General features: G+C 41.3%; 2 protein-coding genes across 2 annotated transcripts; both read right to left on the bottom strand.

The window, feature by feature from the left end:
- Window positions 1-209: 209 nt before the first annotated feature.
- pithd1 (PITH (C-terminal proteasome-interacting domain of thioredoxin-like) domain containing 1) lies at window positions 210-3,124 on the bottom strand. Its single transcript, XM_088405040.1, has 6 exons — window positions 2,792-3,124; window positions 1,666-1,709; window positions 1,430-1,507; window positions 908-1,012; window positions 720-828; window positions 210-537 (listed from the first exon to the last, which is right to left on the bottom strand). The coding sequence occupies exons 1-6, from the start codon at window positions 2,978-2,980 to the stop codon at window positions 436-438; spliced, it is 627 nt and encodes a 208-aa protein (XP_088261166.1). The 5' UTR covers window positions 2,981-3,124; the 3' UTR covers window positions 210-435.
- Window positions 3,125-3,913: 789 nt separating this feature from the next.
- Window positions 3,914-12,856, bottom strand: eloa (elongin A). Its single transcript, XM_088404661.1, has 12 exons — window positions 12,638-12,856; window positions 11,263-11,319; window positions 11,075-11,187; window positions 10,095-10,624; window positions 8,503-8,864; window positions 8,324-8,435; window positions 7,643-7,795; window positions 7,467-7,564; window positions 6,248-6,428; window positions 5,950-6,079; window positions 5,229-5,383; window positions 3,914-5,148 (listed from the first exon to the last, which is right to left on the bottom strand). The coding sequence occupies exons 1-12, from the start codon at window positions 12,707-12,709 to the stop codon at window positions 5,087-5,089; spliced, it is 2,025 nt and encodes a 674-aa protein (XP_088260787.1). The 5' UTR covers window positions 12,710-12,856; the 3' UTR covers window positions 3,914-5,086.
- Window positions 12,857-13,151: the final 295 nt, after the last annotated feature.

The raw sequence follows: 13,151 nt of genomic DNA, 5'->3' as shown, positions 1-13,151 counted from the left end.
TTTGTTGATTTTAGTTACTGCAGCTATTTTTGTGTTTGTGTGATAAAAAAGGGAACACGAAATGAAAATACAAGAGAAAGGAAGAAACACTGGATTTGTTTTTTAACTAAAAAGGGACAGAAGTGATCCTAGCTCTAAAACAATTCTCAGGCCAAAAAAAAATCAACTTTTCAAGTGCTTTTACGTCAAAATTAATTGAACGCTGCTCACTTGCTTGTCAGCATTTTATTTCAAGCAGATAACAAACTTGTGAATTCTATCTCCATTGCCAAAGAGAAAGCAGTGAGGCTTTGGAGAGCTCGTCACATTTCAGCGCTCGGCGTCGCGCTTGGCTAGCTGGCCGACGACACGCCGCCACAAATGCGTCATTGTGCTGGCTTGAGCCGCCTCGCCGACAGCCTTTTCTTCCTCCTCCTCCTCCTCGGATGCCAAGCCTTAGGAAATAAAGTTAGTTTGCGGGATGATGCTCTCCACTTTGTGATCGGCGGGGTTCGCCGCCGCCTCGTAGTTGCAGATGGTCACTTCGTGTCTGTGAGCCTTCAAACGAGAGAAACAAAAGTCAAAAGTCGCAAAAATTACGAACGCCGCAAATACGTACATAAATAAAAACGTCCCACCAAAATCAGCGCGTAACGATGATGCTAATTAGCATGAGAAATAAGCTAGCGATTTTAAAGTGCTTATCAAACTGCCGTTTTGAAAAAGTGCTCGAGACTGACCTCCGAGTATTCTCCCCTGAGACCGATGTAGTAGATCCGAGTGCTCTCTGCGCCAAAGTTCTTGGAGATATGGATGGAGAGGTGCTGGACGTTGGAAAAACGGGCGATCCTGGAAATCCAAAAATACGAAAACCGGGACGCTTAGTTAAAGACGGAGCTTGGGTTCTTAACTCATGTTCCGGACTCACTTGGTGGGGTACTCCAGCTGAGCGTTGGGGTCTCGATTCAGTCTGAAAGCTTGTTCGGGTTCCCTGCCGGTGTCGTCAAAGGACATTTGAGGGATGTTCTTGTACCTAGAAGGGAATATCACAAAGTTTATATATATATATATATATATATATATATATATATATATATATATATATATATAGAGAGAGAGAGAGAGAGAGAGAGAGAGAGAGAGAGAGAGAGAGAGAGAGAGAGAGAGAGAGACTCCCATTCTGCAGTAATCCTGCCAAAATTCCAGAAAAAAGTGTCTCTAATATATATGCATACACTGTATTTTGTTTATGTACTGACAATAATCGTGAGGGTACCAAAAATGACAAGTAAATTTTTCTCATAATAATATAATGAGTAATAATAATAGATACATTATATATTGGGATTGTAGTATACATTAAAAAAAAAAAAAAGTCAATAAAATCTATGAGAATTTTTTTCCCGTTGGCGAAGAACCTCTTCATAGCTCCCCACGGCGTGAGACTAACAATCGTATCTCGGCCGGATGCGAGTCGTCATCTTCTCCGGAGATGATGATGCCTTTCAGCTTGACGCTGCCAGTAAACCTGAGAAGAAATAGAAATGAAAGGCGAAACAAAACGGAACGCGGCGTAAGCAGTGTTGCAAATCCGCCGTGACGCTCGGATAAAAGCGTGACGCTCGCATGAGGGTGAAATCGGAGTGTTGATGAATCATCGAAATGAGAAAATTGCGGAGAACTTACGGGATATTGAACAAGAGCTCTTCGTCGGCGTCACTCTCCACAAACTGGATGGCAAAAAAATGTCAGAATAATTTTGAATAATGTCCATTTATTCTCTGCAAGAATAGAATATTATTACAGAGTTCCCTGTGTGCTGACAGTGGCGCATCCACAACTCCCAAATCTATACGCAGAATATTTTTTTTTTTTTTGTTTTTGCTTTTGTTCCCTTTTTGTTAGTCTATTTCTTTTGTTAAAAATGTAAGTACATAATCAATATATTTTTTCGGCTAGTCAGACTCAAAGGGAAGTAAAATAGCAAGCTAAACCTGTAATATAAAAACTTATGGTCAGAAATGGAAATCCCCAAAAAAGTTTGAATATTTTTGGTTTTGTTCCCCCTTTTATAAGTTTCTGTTGTTAAAAAATGCAAGGGTAAAATTGATATTTATATTTGTCTGGTTTGACTTATGAGGAGGAAAAATATCAAGAAAAATAGCCAGGTAAACCTGCAATAAAGTTAAGCTAAAAATTATATTTTTTTATTTACTTTGTTTCTTTTTTTTCCTTTTCTTTCTTTCTTTTTTTGAGTGGCCTGACTTAAAAGGAGGAAAAATATCAAGAAAATAGCAAGGTAAACTTCCAATAAAAAGTTGTTACTAAATGAAAATCTCAAAAAACTGTTTTTTTTGTATCGCCTTTTTTTTGTCTCCTAGATTTTTTTGGGAAAAAAAAACGAAAATACAGAAAATCATTATTGTTTTGACTGGTTCACCTTAAAAGAAAGAAAGTAGGGTAAAATAATGAGATAAACTTCAAATATGTGAGAGATTTCTTTTTGCCTGTTTCCTTTTTGTTTCTTTAATTCAAAAACAAATGCACAACATAGATATGTTTTTTTTACTGCTCTGACTTAATAGTGAGAAAAATATCAAGAAGAATACGTTTCTGTTAGAAAACATTGTCACAATTGAAAATCCGCGATGGTGACGCCGCGATAACTGAACCGCGATGAAGCGAGTGGACGCTGACCCCGACACCAAGCGTCACAGACTTCTCTGAAACACCCTAAAACTACGCATATATTTTCCAGATAAAATAAGAATACATTTGTAGATATTATATATATATAACCGATTCCTCGTACCCTTTCACGGTCGTTACGCTGGTCCCACGGCTTGAAGACCAACTTGCCGTCGCCGTCCCGGCTCTCGTTCAGGCACTGCAGTTTGTCGGCATCGATACGCCGATACAATCCGTACTCGACGCCCCTCTCGGCGGGTTCGTGGGCACCCTCGCAGCCGCAGCCGTCGTGGTGGTTGTGGTGGCCGGACATGGAGGAGACACCCGCGGAACCTTCGCGTGTCGAGTGTCCAAAAAAAGACAAGAGCCAGAGAGCGAGGCAGGCAAAACAAACGCCGAGGTGGACAGAAACGAGTTTCACTTTCGTACTAGGCACGCTGACTTCAAAACAACACGTTTGATATTATTTCCGGGTTAGCAGGTTTTCAAAATAAAGCTAACGGCTGGCCTACGTTAGTTTCTTAGTCATTTTTAAAAATAAACGATAAAGTAAAAGTTTGACTTTTGTTATATTATGTAATGTATGTTATAGTTATTAATGAAACATTTCATTACATGAGCCTAAGATTGTAAGCTTTTCTTCGTATTTTTAACGTCATTTAGGAACCATGACAGATTACAACAAAGAAATAAAACGAACCAAGAAATTTAACAAAGAAACAAAGAAATTTAATTTTTTACTACTGACAACGCAGTACAATTATTAATGTAGTACATTTATAATATGATAAAACATCGGGCATCAAGTTGGTTTTATTTATTCATAAATGTTAATATTATAATCAATGGTAATAATCTACATGTATTTTTTTTTTTTTATTGACAACGCAACAAAATAATGTTTCTAGTGTTTTTTTCATGATTACAACTTTACCTTAACACGAATAAACTATTAACTATTATCTACATATATTCATCATATTAATAGATTTATAATATACCACGACCAATAAATTGTAATACTGTAGAAAAATATGAAGTTGCTGGTGTAAGTGAGAGGCGAAAACACAAGTTAAAAAACATGCATGCACACAAAAAATCATTAATGATTATCATGACTCCTCTATTATTACATTCCACTTCCTGTAACATGGCAAGTGAATATCTAGCTAATTGTAAATGTAATAAATATTGTAATAAATGTAATAAATAATGTAATAGCCTAAATAAAATAACACGAAAACAATTGAGCGCAGCTTGGGCGAAAAAGTCAAATTTATTTAAAAAAAAAAAAACCAAACAAAAAAAAACAGACCATAGAACATTTATTAAAATCTAATAAAATTACAGGTTTTCCATCTTTCCTTTTTGCGCGCCAAAATGAGCCGGGGGGGATGGGGGTCTACATCATTAATAGTGTCATAAATACATTTCTTAAAAGAAGCTCAGGGTGAGTTATTTTCCTCATCTTCTTGGTTTGTCACAGTGAAGCAGAGAAAGTTGGGATATTTACACACAGGACGCAAGCACGCAAAACACAGTTGGACAGCAGTAAAGAAGACTTTCAAAAGAGCAGCTGGTTGATCCTTTCGAGTCCCCCCCCCCAAAAAAAACACGCTGAATTGTGTTATTTGAGAGCGATCGGCATAAGCTTCGTGACTCGTTTTAAAAAGACGGTCGTGATTTCATCTAAGGCGTATTTCTTGGGACACGTCACCAAAATTCCCTATATTTTTTCTTTAAAATGTATGTCGAGAGCTTCAGACATGACAAGGGGAAAAAAGTACTCACATGTGGGCACAAAATAATATTTTGCATGTAATAGTAATTTGTGAACATGTAAACAAACGGAGCGCACTTGTACAATTCCTAGAGTGCGTTACATTTGCTTGACTGGATGTCCAGGAATAAAAACAAGTCATATGTGCAAAGTTTGTACCTATTTGTTGTCACAAATTATTACTTAATGTGAAAATTTCTTACTTCATGGCCACAAATGACTATTTTGTGCGTATATTGTGGTGAAAAATTCTTTTTTTTTTTTCGTCCCGCATGTCTGGTGCAAGTTTGTGCATTTGCTTCCTAAAAAAACATTTTGTTTCCACGCTGACACAGCTGTGTCGTTTAAATACATTAGACAAAAAAAAAAAGCTCAAATGAAGTTCCGTTGTTCGGGTTTAGTGGGAAATGTGTTTTAAGGACACCGCCTTGGATAAAAGTATTCATAGGAAAATGAAGCTTCATGAAGCACTTGTAATATTTTTTCACTCCTCCAGATGGTGCTCCGGGTTTAAAGATGAATGCAATGGAAATGTGCTGAATTCCCCTTGATTAAACAAAGAGCGCCGTCTTGAAGAGTCAAAATGTATCACGAAGCTTCATTATCCACGTCGAGATAAAAGGGTTCAATTAAAAAGATTTATCGGCGGGAGAATCTGTTCTTGAAAGCTTTGATAGTTTTGGCCATCATGGGGGCGATTTCTGAAAGAAAAAAAAATATAAGAATAATAATGAGAGGTTGAACGACACCGCAGGCAATATTTGAAAATGATTTGACTTACTTTTGCCTTGCGGCTTTTCCCGGGAGGCGTGTCCCCCACTCAAGGTTCCTGCGCTTGATGCCAAGGACCGCGACGATCCGGGAGACGGGTTGAGGACGGACGAGGACGACGACTGACCGGACTCGCTCGAGTAGTCGGTGCTGACGGGTCTTATTCTGGAATGATTGAGGAAAAAAAGAAGGTATTCACTGACAAGTCAGTAAAAATGGAATTTTGATTCATATCGTCTATTGTAAATGCTCGGGCTCATTTACGACCATTCAAAATATTGTCAATTTTGGACATCTTGAAACCCAATGTTATCATACATTTCTCCTGATTTTTGCATTAATTCTTTCAACAGCAACTCGCGAACAGGGCACAAATAAAAATTCTTGTGTTGACACCCCAAAACCACTAGGAGGTGCCAGCGGCCAACTTAAGGCATTTGCGAGCCTTTCAATGACTTCGATGATTGGCTTAGCCTGGACTCCCATAATGCAAGTCTTCAAAAGTCATAATATTCTAATCAATCTCAATTTCATAAATATATAAAGTTACTTTTGCTTTTGTCGCATTTTTACAATTTTTCTACAGAACCCTTTACTTTTGCTGTCCTTAATGCATCAATTTGGTATCAAATCGGATCTCTGTATGGGCCGTTCGTCAAAATCAGGCAAGCTGGACTCAGGTACAAAAAACCCCCCAGACATTTTTGCTTTTTTTTGGATGTGTCACTGACTTGATGGGCGTGGAGGCGACGACGGAGGCCGCCGAAGAACCGTTGGTGGTCCCAAATTTTTCTTGCCGGCGGCGGACGTCTCGAGGCGGCTTGGCCACGGAGTTGACGTACGCCATCTTGACTTGTCGCTCTGCCAAACAAAGGAAGGACACACTCATGACATTTTATTTTAACAGGATTTTACACATTACTAACAAATTCAATGAAGCATATTTTTTTCTTTTCAAATTAAGAGCAAATTAATTGGAACATGAAGCGCAACTATATTTATATATATAGATAGTGACCCCCCCCCCACCTTTGGGCTTGTTGGCATGCGCCATGCTGATGTTTTGCGTGAGGCGGCGCAGGCGCGCCTCCCGCTCGTCGTGCAGCCGCAGGTACAACTCCCGCCAGGTTTCGTACTCCTGGGGCGTCTCCCGTTTGAAGTCGCGCTGACAGTGGCGCATCCACAGCTCGTTGGAGTCCTCGGTGAACCACTGAAAAGCACGGCGTTTTGCAACTCGCATTATTGTCTTGTTTTGACATTTGTTTTCCATATTTAATATGCTCGAACTGCTTTTCAGAGTTTTAATAGTCTTGGTTCAATCTTCATTGATCGTGTGATTCACACATTGCGTGGTCTCTTTGTATTTTTGCTCAAAATGACATGACCAGAGCTTTTGATCCCAAAAAAATTCCCCTCTAAAGAAAGCAATGACATATCATTTACTCATTTACTGCCACTGACGGATATAAACGTGAACTGGACAGCCATATACGTCAAATATCATATTCAAAGTCTGACCTTAATCTCCACAATTCCTGGTCTTTTTTTGCTTTTTTGGCGAACTTTTGTGCATCAAAAATACTCCAAGTATCAGTAATTGTAGATATCTGTGTTTATTGTAGATATCAGTGTATACGTACTGGTATTGGTAAAAAAAAAAAAATGGCACCTAGCATCGCTAAAAATAATACTAGTCAACTATTTTTTTAGCATAGTTGCGCAACACAAGTGCGGCTGTAATTGATTTTTGGCAAAACCTTCCCAGCCGGCGAGTGCTAACCGCACCGACGGAGAAGTTCTGTCCAGTTTCCACCTGCAGCCGGGACTGGAGAGCTCGCTCGGGTTAGCGTTAGCGTGACTTCCAGGTGGATGGTTTCCCTGTAAATCCCTTTGTCCTCCTTGCATCTTAACGAACCGTCCCTCACGCCGCGCCGCTGCATGGCAATGTTTATGTTCACCATGGAAACGGCGAAGCCAACATGGCCGCCGCATCCCACGATGCAATGCGGTTACCAGAACATTTAAGCATCAGGTATGTGCTTGTTTACTCCAGACTGATTCACAATTTGTAAAACAAAAATATCACGCAGCTACTAATGAAAGAAAAACTCATTTGAACTCATTCACCGCCATTGACGGCCATACGCGTCAAAGATCCAGTTTAACCAGCCATTAACTTACTGAAAAAAATCCATTTCAATTCATATAAGACATATTACAAAAGCACGAATCTGATTACGCGCGAGACCTGATTGCTCTGTTCGATGCGGTACAGCTGTTCCGGGGTGCAGCGCTCCAAGACCGGTCCCAGGATCTCAAAAGGGACGCCTCCCACTTCATCGATAGCTGAAGAAGAAGGAAAATAGTCCGCAAATTTATGGGATGGAATACAAAAGAAAAAAAAAATAAACCAAGTGAGCTCACAGTCGATGTTATTCTGCAGCACGCGGATGCACTGCTCGTAGAGCGTCATCATCCGGGGCAGGTAGGCGGTCTTGGATCCCGAGTAGACCACCATCTTGGAGTTGAAGCGCTTGCCCGTGAAGCCGGCGTCTTCTTCGTCGTTGAAAACGGGACCTGAAAAAGGAGGGAGTCACACATACTTTCAGCAGTTGTTCCGACACAATACCAGTATTGCAGTCTTAAGTACTATTCGATACCAATACCGATCCAATATGATATCACCAGTAATGATACATGTCTTTTTTGTTGAAATGTTATAAGAAACTTGACCAGTCAAACAAAGAACGACAGTCAGCAACAGAAGTTATGAGAAAATACTACACATCCATCGTCCCAGACATGAGAATGTACTGCATTTTAATTAAATAAACAAAATTTTGAAAAAGCACTGAGAAATAACTGAGAAAATAATAATCTGACATTTAGAATGACGATAGGTATCATTCGATATCATTTGTGTTGGCTGATATCAGACCGATATCAATATTGGATGGGGACACCCCTGAAACAGTGTCGTCACCTGCTCGCTATAGTTAATAATTTATAATATAGAGAGCAAGTTTCCCATATGCCTCAAATGGCCCCCGTGCCGTAGTTTGGACACCCCCACTTTAATAATTGATGTTCCTTGTTTGGGCTTACCTTTCCGCCTCTGAGGCGAGAGCGGCGTGATGTCAATGGAGGGCAGCGGTCTGTAATCGGGCTGGATGGCCGGCAGCGGGATTTCCGGAAGCGACGGGACGGGCTCCACCACCTGCGTCCAGACAAAATGTGGACAAATGTCTTTTTTGGCCATATGGTGGCGAAATCCTACCGCATACCCTTTTGCGTTTTTCCAGCACGGTCGAAGAAGAGTCCGAACGAGATCTCTTTGTGCTCTGCACGCCGTTGGCTTTGCTCCCTTTGGCGGACGAGGACGAAGACGAAGACGAGGAGGCCGCGGGCTGAGCGTCGCGATGGGAAGACGTCTTTGCCGGCTTGGTCGGAGTCGCGGCCGAGGAGGACGAGCGAGAAGGGCGGGCGCGCGAGGACGAGGCGGCCGTCGCGCTCTTCTTCTTCTTCTTCTTAACGGAAGACGTGGGGGCGTCGTACGTGAGGAAGGACTCGAAGGACATGGTGGGCGTCTCAAAGTCGTCGTTGTCCTCCTCGCTGCCGGGCGACACCTTGTGTGCTTGCGTCCGCCCTTTCACCGGACCCAAATTTATTTGAGCAATCTTTGCATTCATGCGACTTGACCATTGAGTACGTGATGTCATTTTTACTCGACAAAATGTGTTTTAAATGTGCAAGATTTAGATCGTTTTTCATTACGGACAGCCTTCTCCGTAGCTATAACAAACATGGCCGCCTCCGGAGAAGTGCCACCCCCCACGTCATATCATTTAGTGATAACTAAGCCTATGATTATATTTAAACCACACTCTTGGTCATTAAGAACACATTAGCAAGTTTTTCACATTTATAATCATTTCATTTATTCATTTTTAATGAAAAACGGTCTAAATCTTACACACTGTCCCTTTAAGGCTATGAATTGTATTTGAAAAGTAATGAAATTATCAATAACAATAATAAATATAATAAAATATTGTAATAATATTCAAATATTACCTCAAAGTGCAGAGAGTTGTGAAAAGTGATACGTTGCAATTTATTTTTATGAACTGCATATTGAAATGTATACAATAAATGTATTATTTTCGAGTATTTCGTGAATACTTGACAGTAGATGGCATAGTAAAGAATGACGCTCAGATGCACTAACGCCACCCGGTGGTGAGGTCTGTTCCTGGCCAACCCACAGAAAAAAATTCTGGCTACGGCCGTGGATATATATGTGAACATGCTTGAATTTGGGAATTTTGCAAAAAGTGTGGAAATTTGGCAACAAGGAGATTATTGGAATCCAAAAGTGATATGAATGAGCTGGAAATTTTCATGTGAAAAAACAAGGAACTTTTTCAATTGAATTTCGTATCGGTATCGGGTTTTATTTCAAGGTATCGGTACATGCAGCAGGTGCCAATAGCCGCGTTCCTGAAGCAGTTTTACAATCAAATAATTTTGAAAATTTATATTAACAATTAGACGTGGAGAAAACTTGCCTTTAAAAAAGTGCTAAATTGGAATATATAAGGTTTTCTTTAAAATGTCATTTTATGGGGGGGATTTTGTGTATAAAAATTATTAGTGGTATCTGTACTTGATATCAGTATAGGACTACTCAGAAGACGAGTATTTGGGTTGGTATAAGTCCTAATTACTCCAACTGAATCTTTTTGTTGTTAGGGTTAAAATTTGGATTTTTTGTTGCACATATTGACACATTTAGCAACAGCCTTTTTAGACCTTCCTTTAACCAAGCACGACAAACTTTATAAAAATACACCTAAGATGGAATCTTTGCACTCACCTTCATCTCCCCTCTTCTTGGCCTCCTCCCGCTTGCTCCCGTCTGACTTCCTCCCGCGCTTGGCGGGTTTGGCGGGCGGGCTGCGTTCCCGGTCGGCGTTGCGCTTCTTTCCGTCGCCGCGGCTGGTGGGCAGGTGGCGCAACCTGGCCTCGCTGTCCCTGCCGCCGTCCGAGTGGTCGCCGTGATGGTGGTGTTGGGGTTTTTTGTCTGCTCTGCTGGACTTGCCGTGTTTGCCGTCTTTGCGGGGAGGCGGCGGCTGACGGGGAGGGGGAGGAGGGGGGCTGGGCTCGGGTTCCGGCTCGGGGCTGTCGTACTTGTCGGACCGGTCGCTCGCAGGCCGCTGGGGGCTATAGTCCTGGTGCTGGGGTGGCGACGGGGAGTAGTTGCTGCGATAGCCTCGTTCTTCTTCCTCCTCTTCGGCGTAGGTATTCTCCTCTTCCTCGGGGGAGGGCTCACGCTGGCGTCTATGGACATCGGCACTTCGAGAATGTGACCGCGAGGCCTCTTTTGCGTGACTGTTGATGCTCCGACTGTTGATAAATGAAAAAATCAAATAAAATGAAACATAACGCGGCAGTTTTTAGGGACACATTATACAGCCGTGTCCAAACTATGGGCCTGGGGCAATTTGTGGCCCGCCATATTCTTTTAAACGGCCAGTGGCAGATACGAAAAAATACATTCGCGACAAGATTGGTGTGGATGGTAAAAAGCCAGGTAATGACGGTGTGATATTTGTTTTTTCGTTATATTTATATACTAAACATTGAAGCGGCATGGCTCCGTGGTAGAGTGGTCGTCTCCCAGCTGGGAGACTATGGGTTCGATCCCCCGACCATCATGACCATGTCGAAGTGTCCTTGAGCAAGTCGCTGAACCCCTAGTTGCTCCTGATGCTGCGTTTGACATTTTGATGCATATTCACCCAATTCATGCTTCTATTTTTTGCGTGTGTGTGTCCTCATCTACAACTAATGTACCTGTCAACCGACTGCGGGACCAGTTTCTTCCACTTGGCCACCAAGTTTCTCGCCGCCTCGGCAGCTACTTCATGTTTCCGGAAGGAGTTCACAGTTTTTCCCACCCCGGTTTCCTAGCGAGCACAAAAGGTTGCCTGAAATCCAAAGCGAGATGAAAACACAATGCCAACACGCGGGGTCGAACTCACCACCAGGATGTCGACAGTCATCGGCAGTTCGCCGAGTCTTTTGAGGGTATTGAGGAGCTAAGACCAAAAAAAAAAAAGACACAGAAAACCTTTACAAATTACTGGATTGCAATTGAAAGCCTCAAGCTGCGTTGATTTTAATTTTTGTAATAAATATGTAATTAACAGGTATCTGCATAATACAAACACAGGCAGCTATTTTTAAATGTCGTCTTCGTGATTTCGGTGCAGATTTCACAACTGGACTGAGACAAAAGCAGAAGCCCAAATCCTCGTTTTGCTTATTGTGTTACTTTGCAGCTAGGAAAGGTGTCTGGTTTGATTTGATTAAAAAAAAAAAAAACATTTATGTATTAACAAAGGGAATGTCAAATACTTCTGTTTTTGTTTCTTTTGTTTTTTTCCGCTTTATAGAAACAAACATAACCGGTCCAAATTTTGAAGTCGACATTGTTTTCTGTTGCTTGTTGGGAAACGGAATATCACCGTATGTTAGCTGTTCTGCTAGCGGCTACAATGGCCTACAAATGGTCCACTTTGGTTCCGACATCAAATTAAACGTTCGTGAAGGGAATTGTGTGAATAAAACAAGCATGTGCGTGAACCGTAACAGTCTTATTGCTCGAACCAGTTGCGGTTTTTTTTCCAAATGTAAATAGGCAAAGTTTAAAAACCTCTCTCATGTATCGTGACGTTTCAAACGATGCGTTTAGGCGGCATGGGAATTTAAACAACTTTGTGTCATCTGAACAATAGGTTTGTTGACATCGTAGAGAAACTTCAATTTCTTCGAAAGGTCTCATAAAAATAGCGTAAAATCGGCGTTAGGTTGCAGTCATACGCGGTCTGCGTAATAGTAGAGTGGGTTACCGGATAGTAATAAGAAAAATTATGAAGAGAACTCAAGGAAATCCATGTGTCAGAATTACACAACAAATATAACAGATACATTTTTTAAATGATCAAAACGCCTTCTTCTGCGTACGGGATGCGTAAAATGGACATTTTGAGTACTATAAGAGAACAAAAATAAACCGTAAACAAAAGGGGTGTCAGTTTCAGATAGCAAATTTTGAATGTAAACATAAGAAAACATTACAGCTGACTTTTGAGAACGCAAATCTGTTTCTTACATTATTCATGCATGTACCACAATAATGTAATTTTTAATAGATGCCTGTATACTGAAGTATGATCACAAGAAAGCGCAACAATCCGGACGTTGTGAACGCATCGCTTGAGACCCGACGCTACTCATCGGGACCTGCCGAGGCCTCCGCAGCGTTCGGGGTTCTGATGACAAACGGCCTCGTGGTGGGGAAGGGCCATGTTAAACACTTTACCGAACCCCCCACTCACATTGGCACAGTGTTACCTTTCGCGGCTCCGGGCTTTCCATAAGCCGGGACTGAAGTCTGTCCACTGTTTCCAGCAGCTTCTCCGCCATGTTTACTGCTGGCAAATGCTTTCCCCGGAAGCGACTTCATCGCAAAGGCAACGGGGAGGCAAAGTTTCCGCTACGTCAACGCGGCGTTTCAAACACAGATGTTGCAATTTTATAATAAAAAATGGAATTAAAGACTGTGAAAGACTCAAATACATATTCTTTACAAACCCCGATTCAAGATTAACCCTTAAAATTATACAGGCGCTTCATGTAAACCGGAAATACGTCACAGCAGCTAAACCCCTTCACCTGAATACGTCAACAAGAGTGTCAGATTTTTATATTTATATGTGCTCGAAGTTACCAGAGAATTCAACAATTCGATAGTATATATATTTTTTTCATAATCTTGACGTTAAATTCATTTTTGTTTTTACGCTAAACAGTAACATTGCTTGGCCACTTGGTGGCAGCATAGCCACATCCGTGAGAGAATCTTTAT

Source organism: Hippichthys cyanospilos, chromosome 21 (assembly GCF_059441005.1).
Source record: "Hippichthys cyanospilos isolate Australia breed blue-spotted pipefish chromosome 21, RoL_Hcya_1.0, whole genome shotgun sequence".
NCBI lineage: Eukaryota > Metazoa > Chordata > Actinopteri > Syngnathiformes > Syngnathidae > Hippichthys > Hippichthys cyanospilos.
This window is presented reverse-complemented; position numbering and strand designations above follow the sequence as displayed.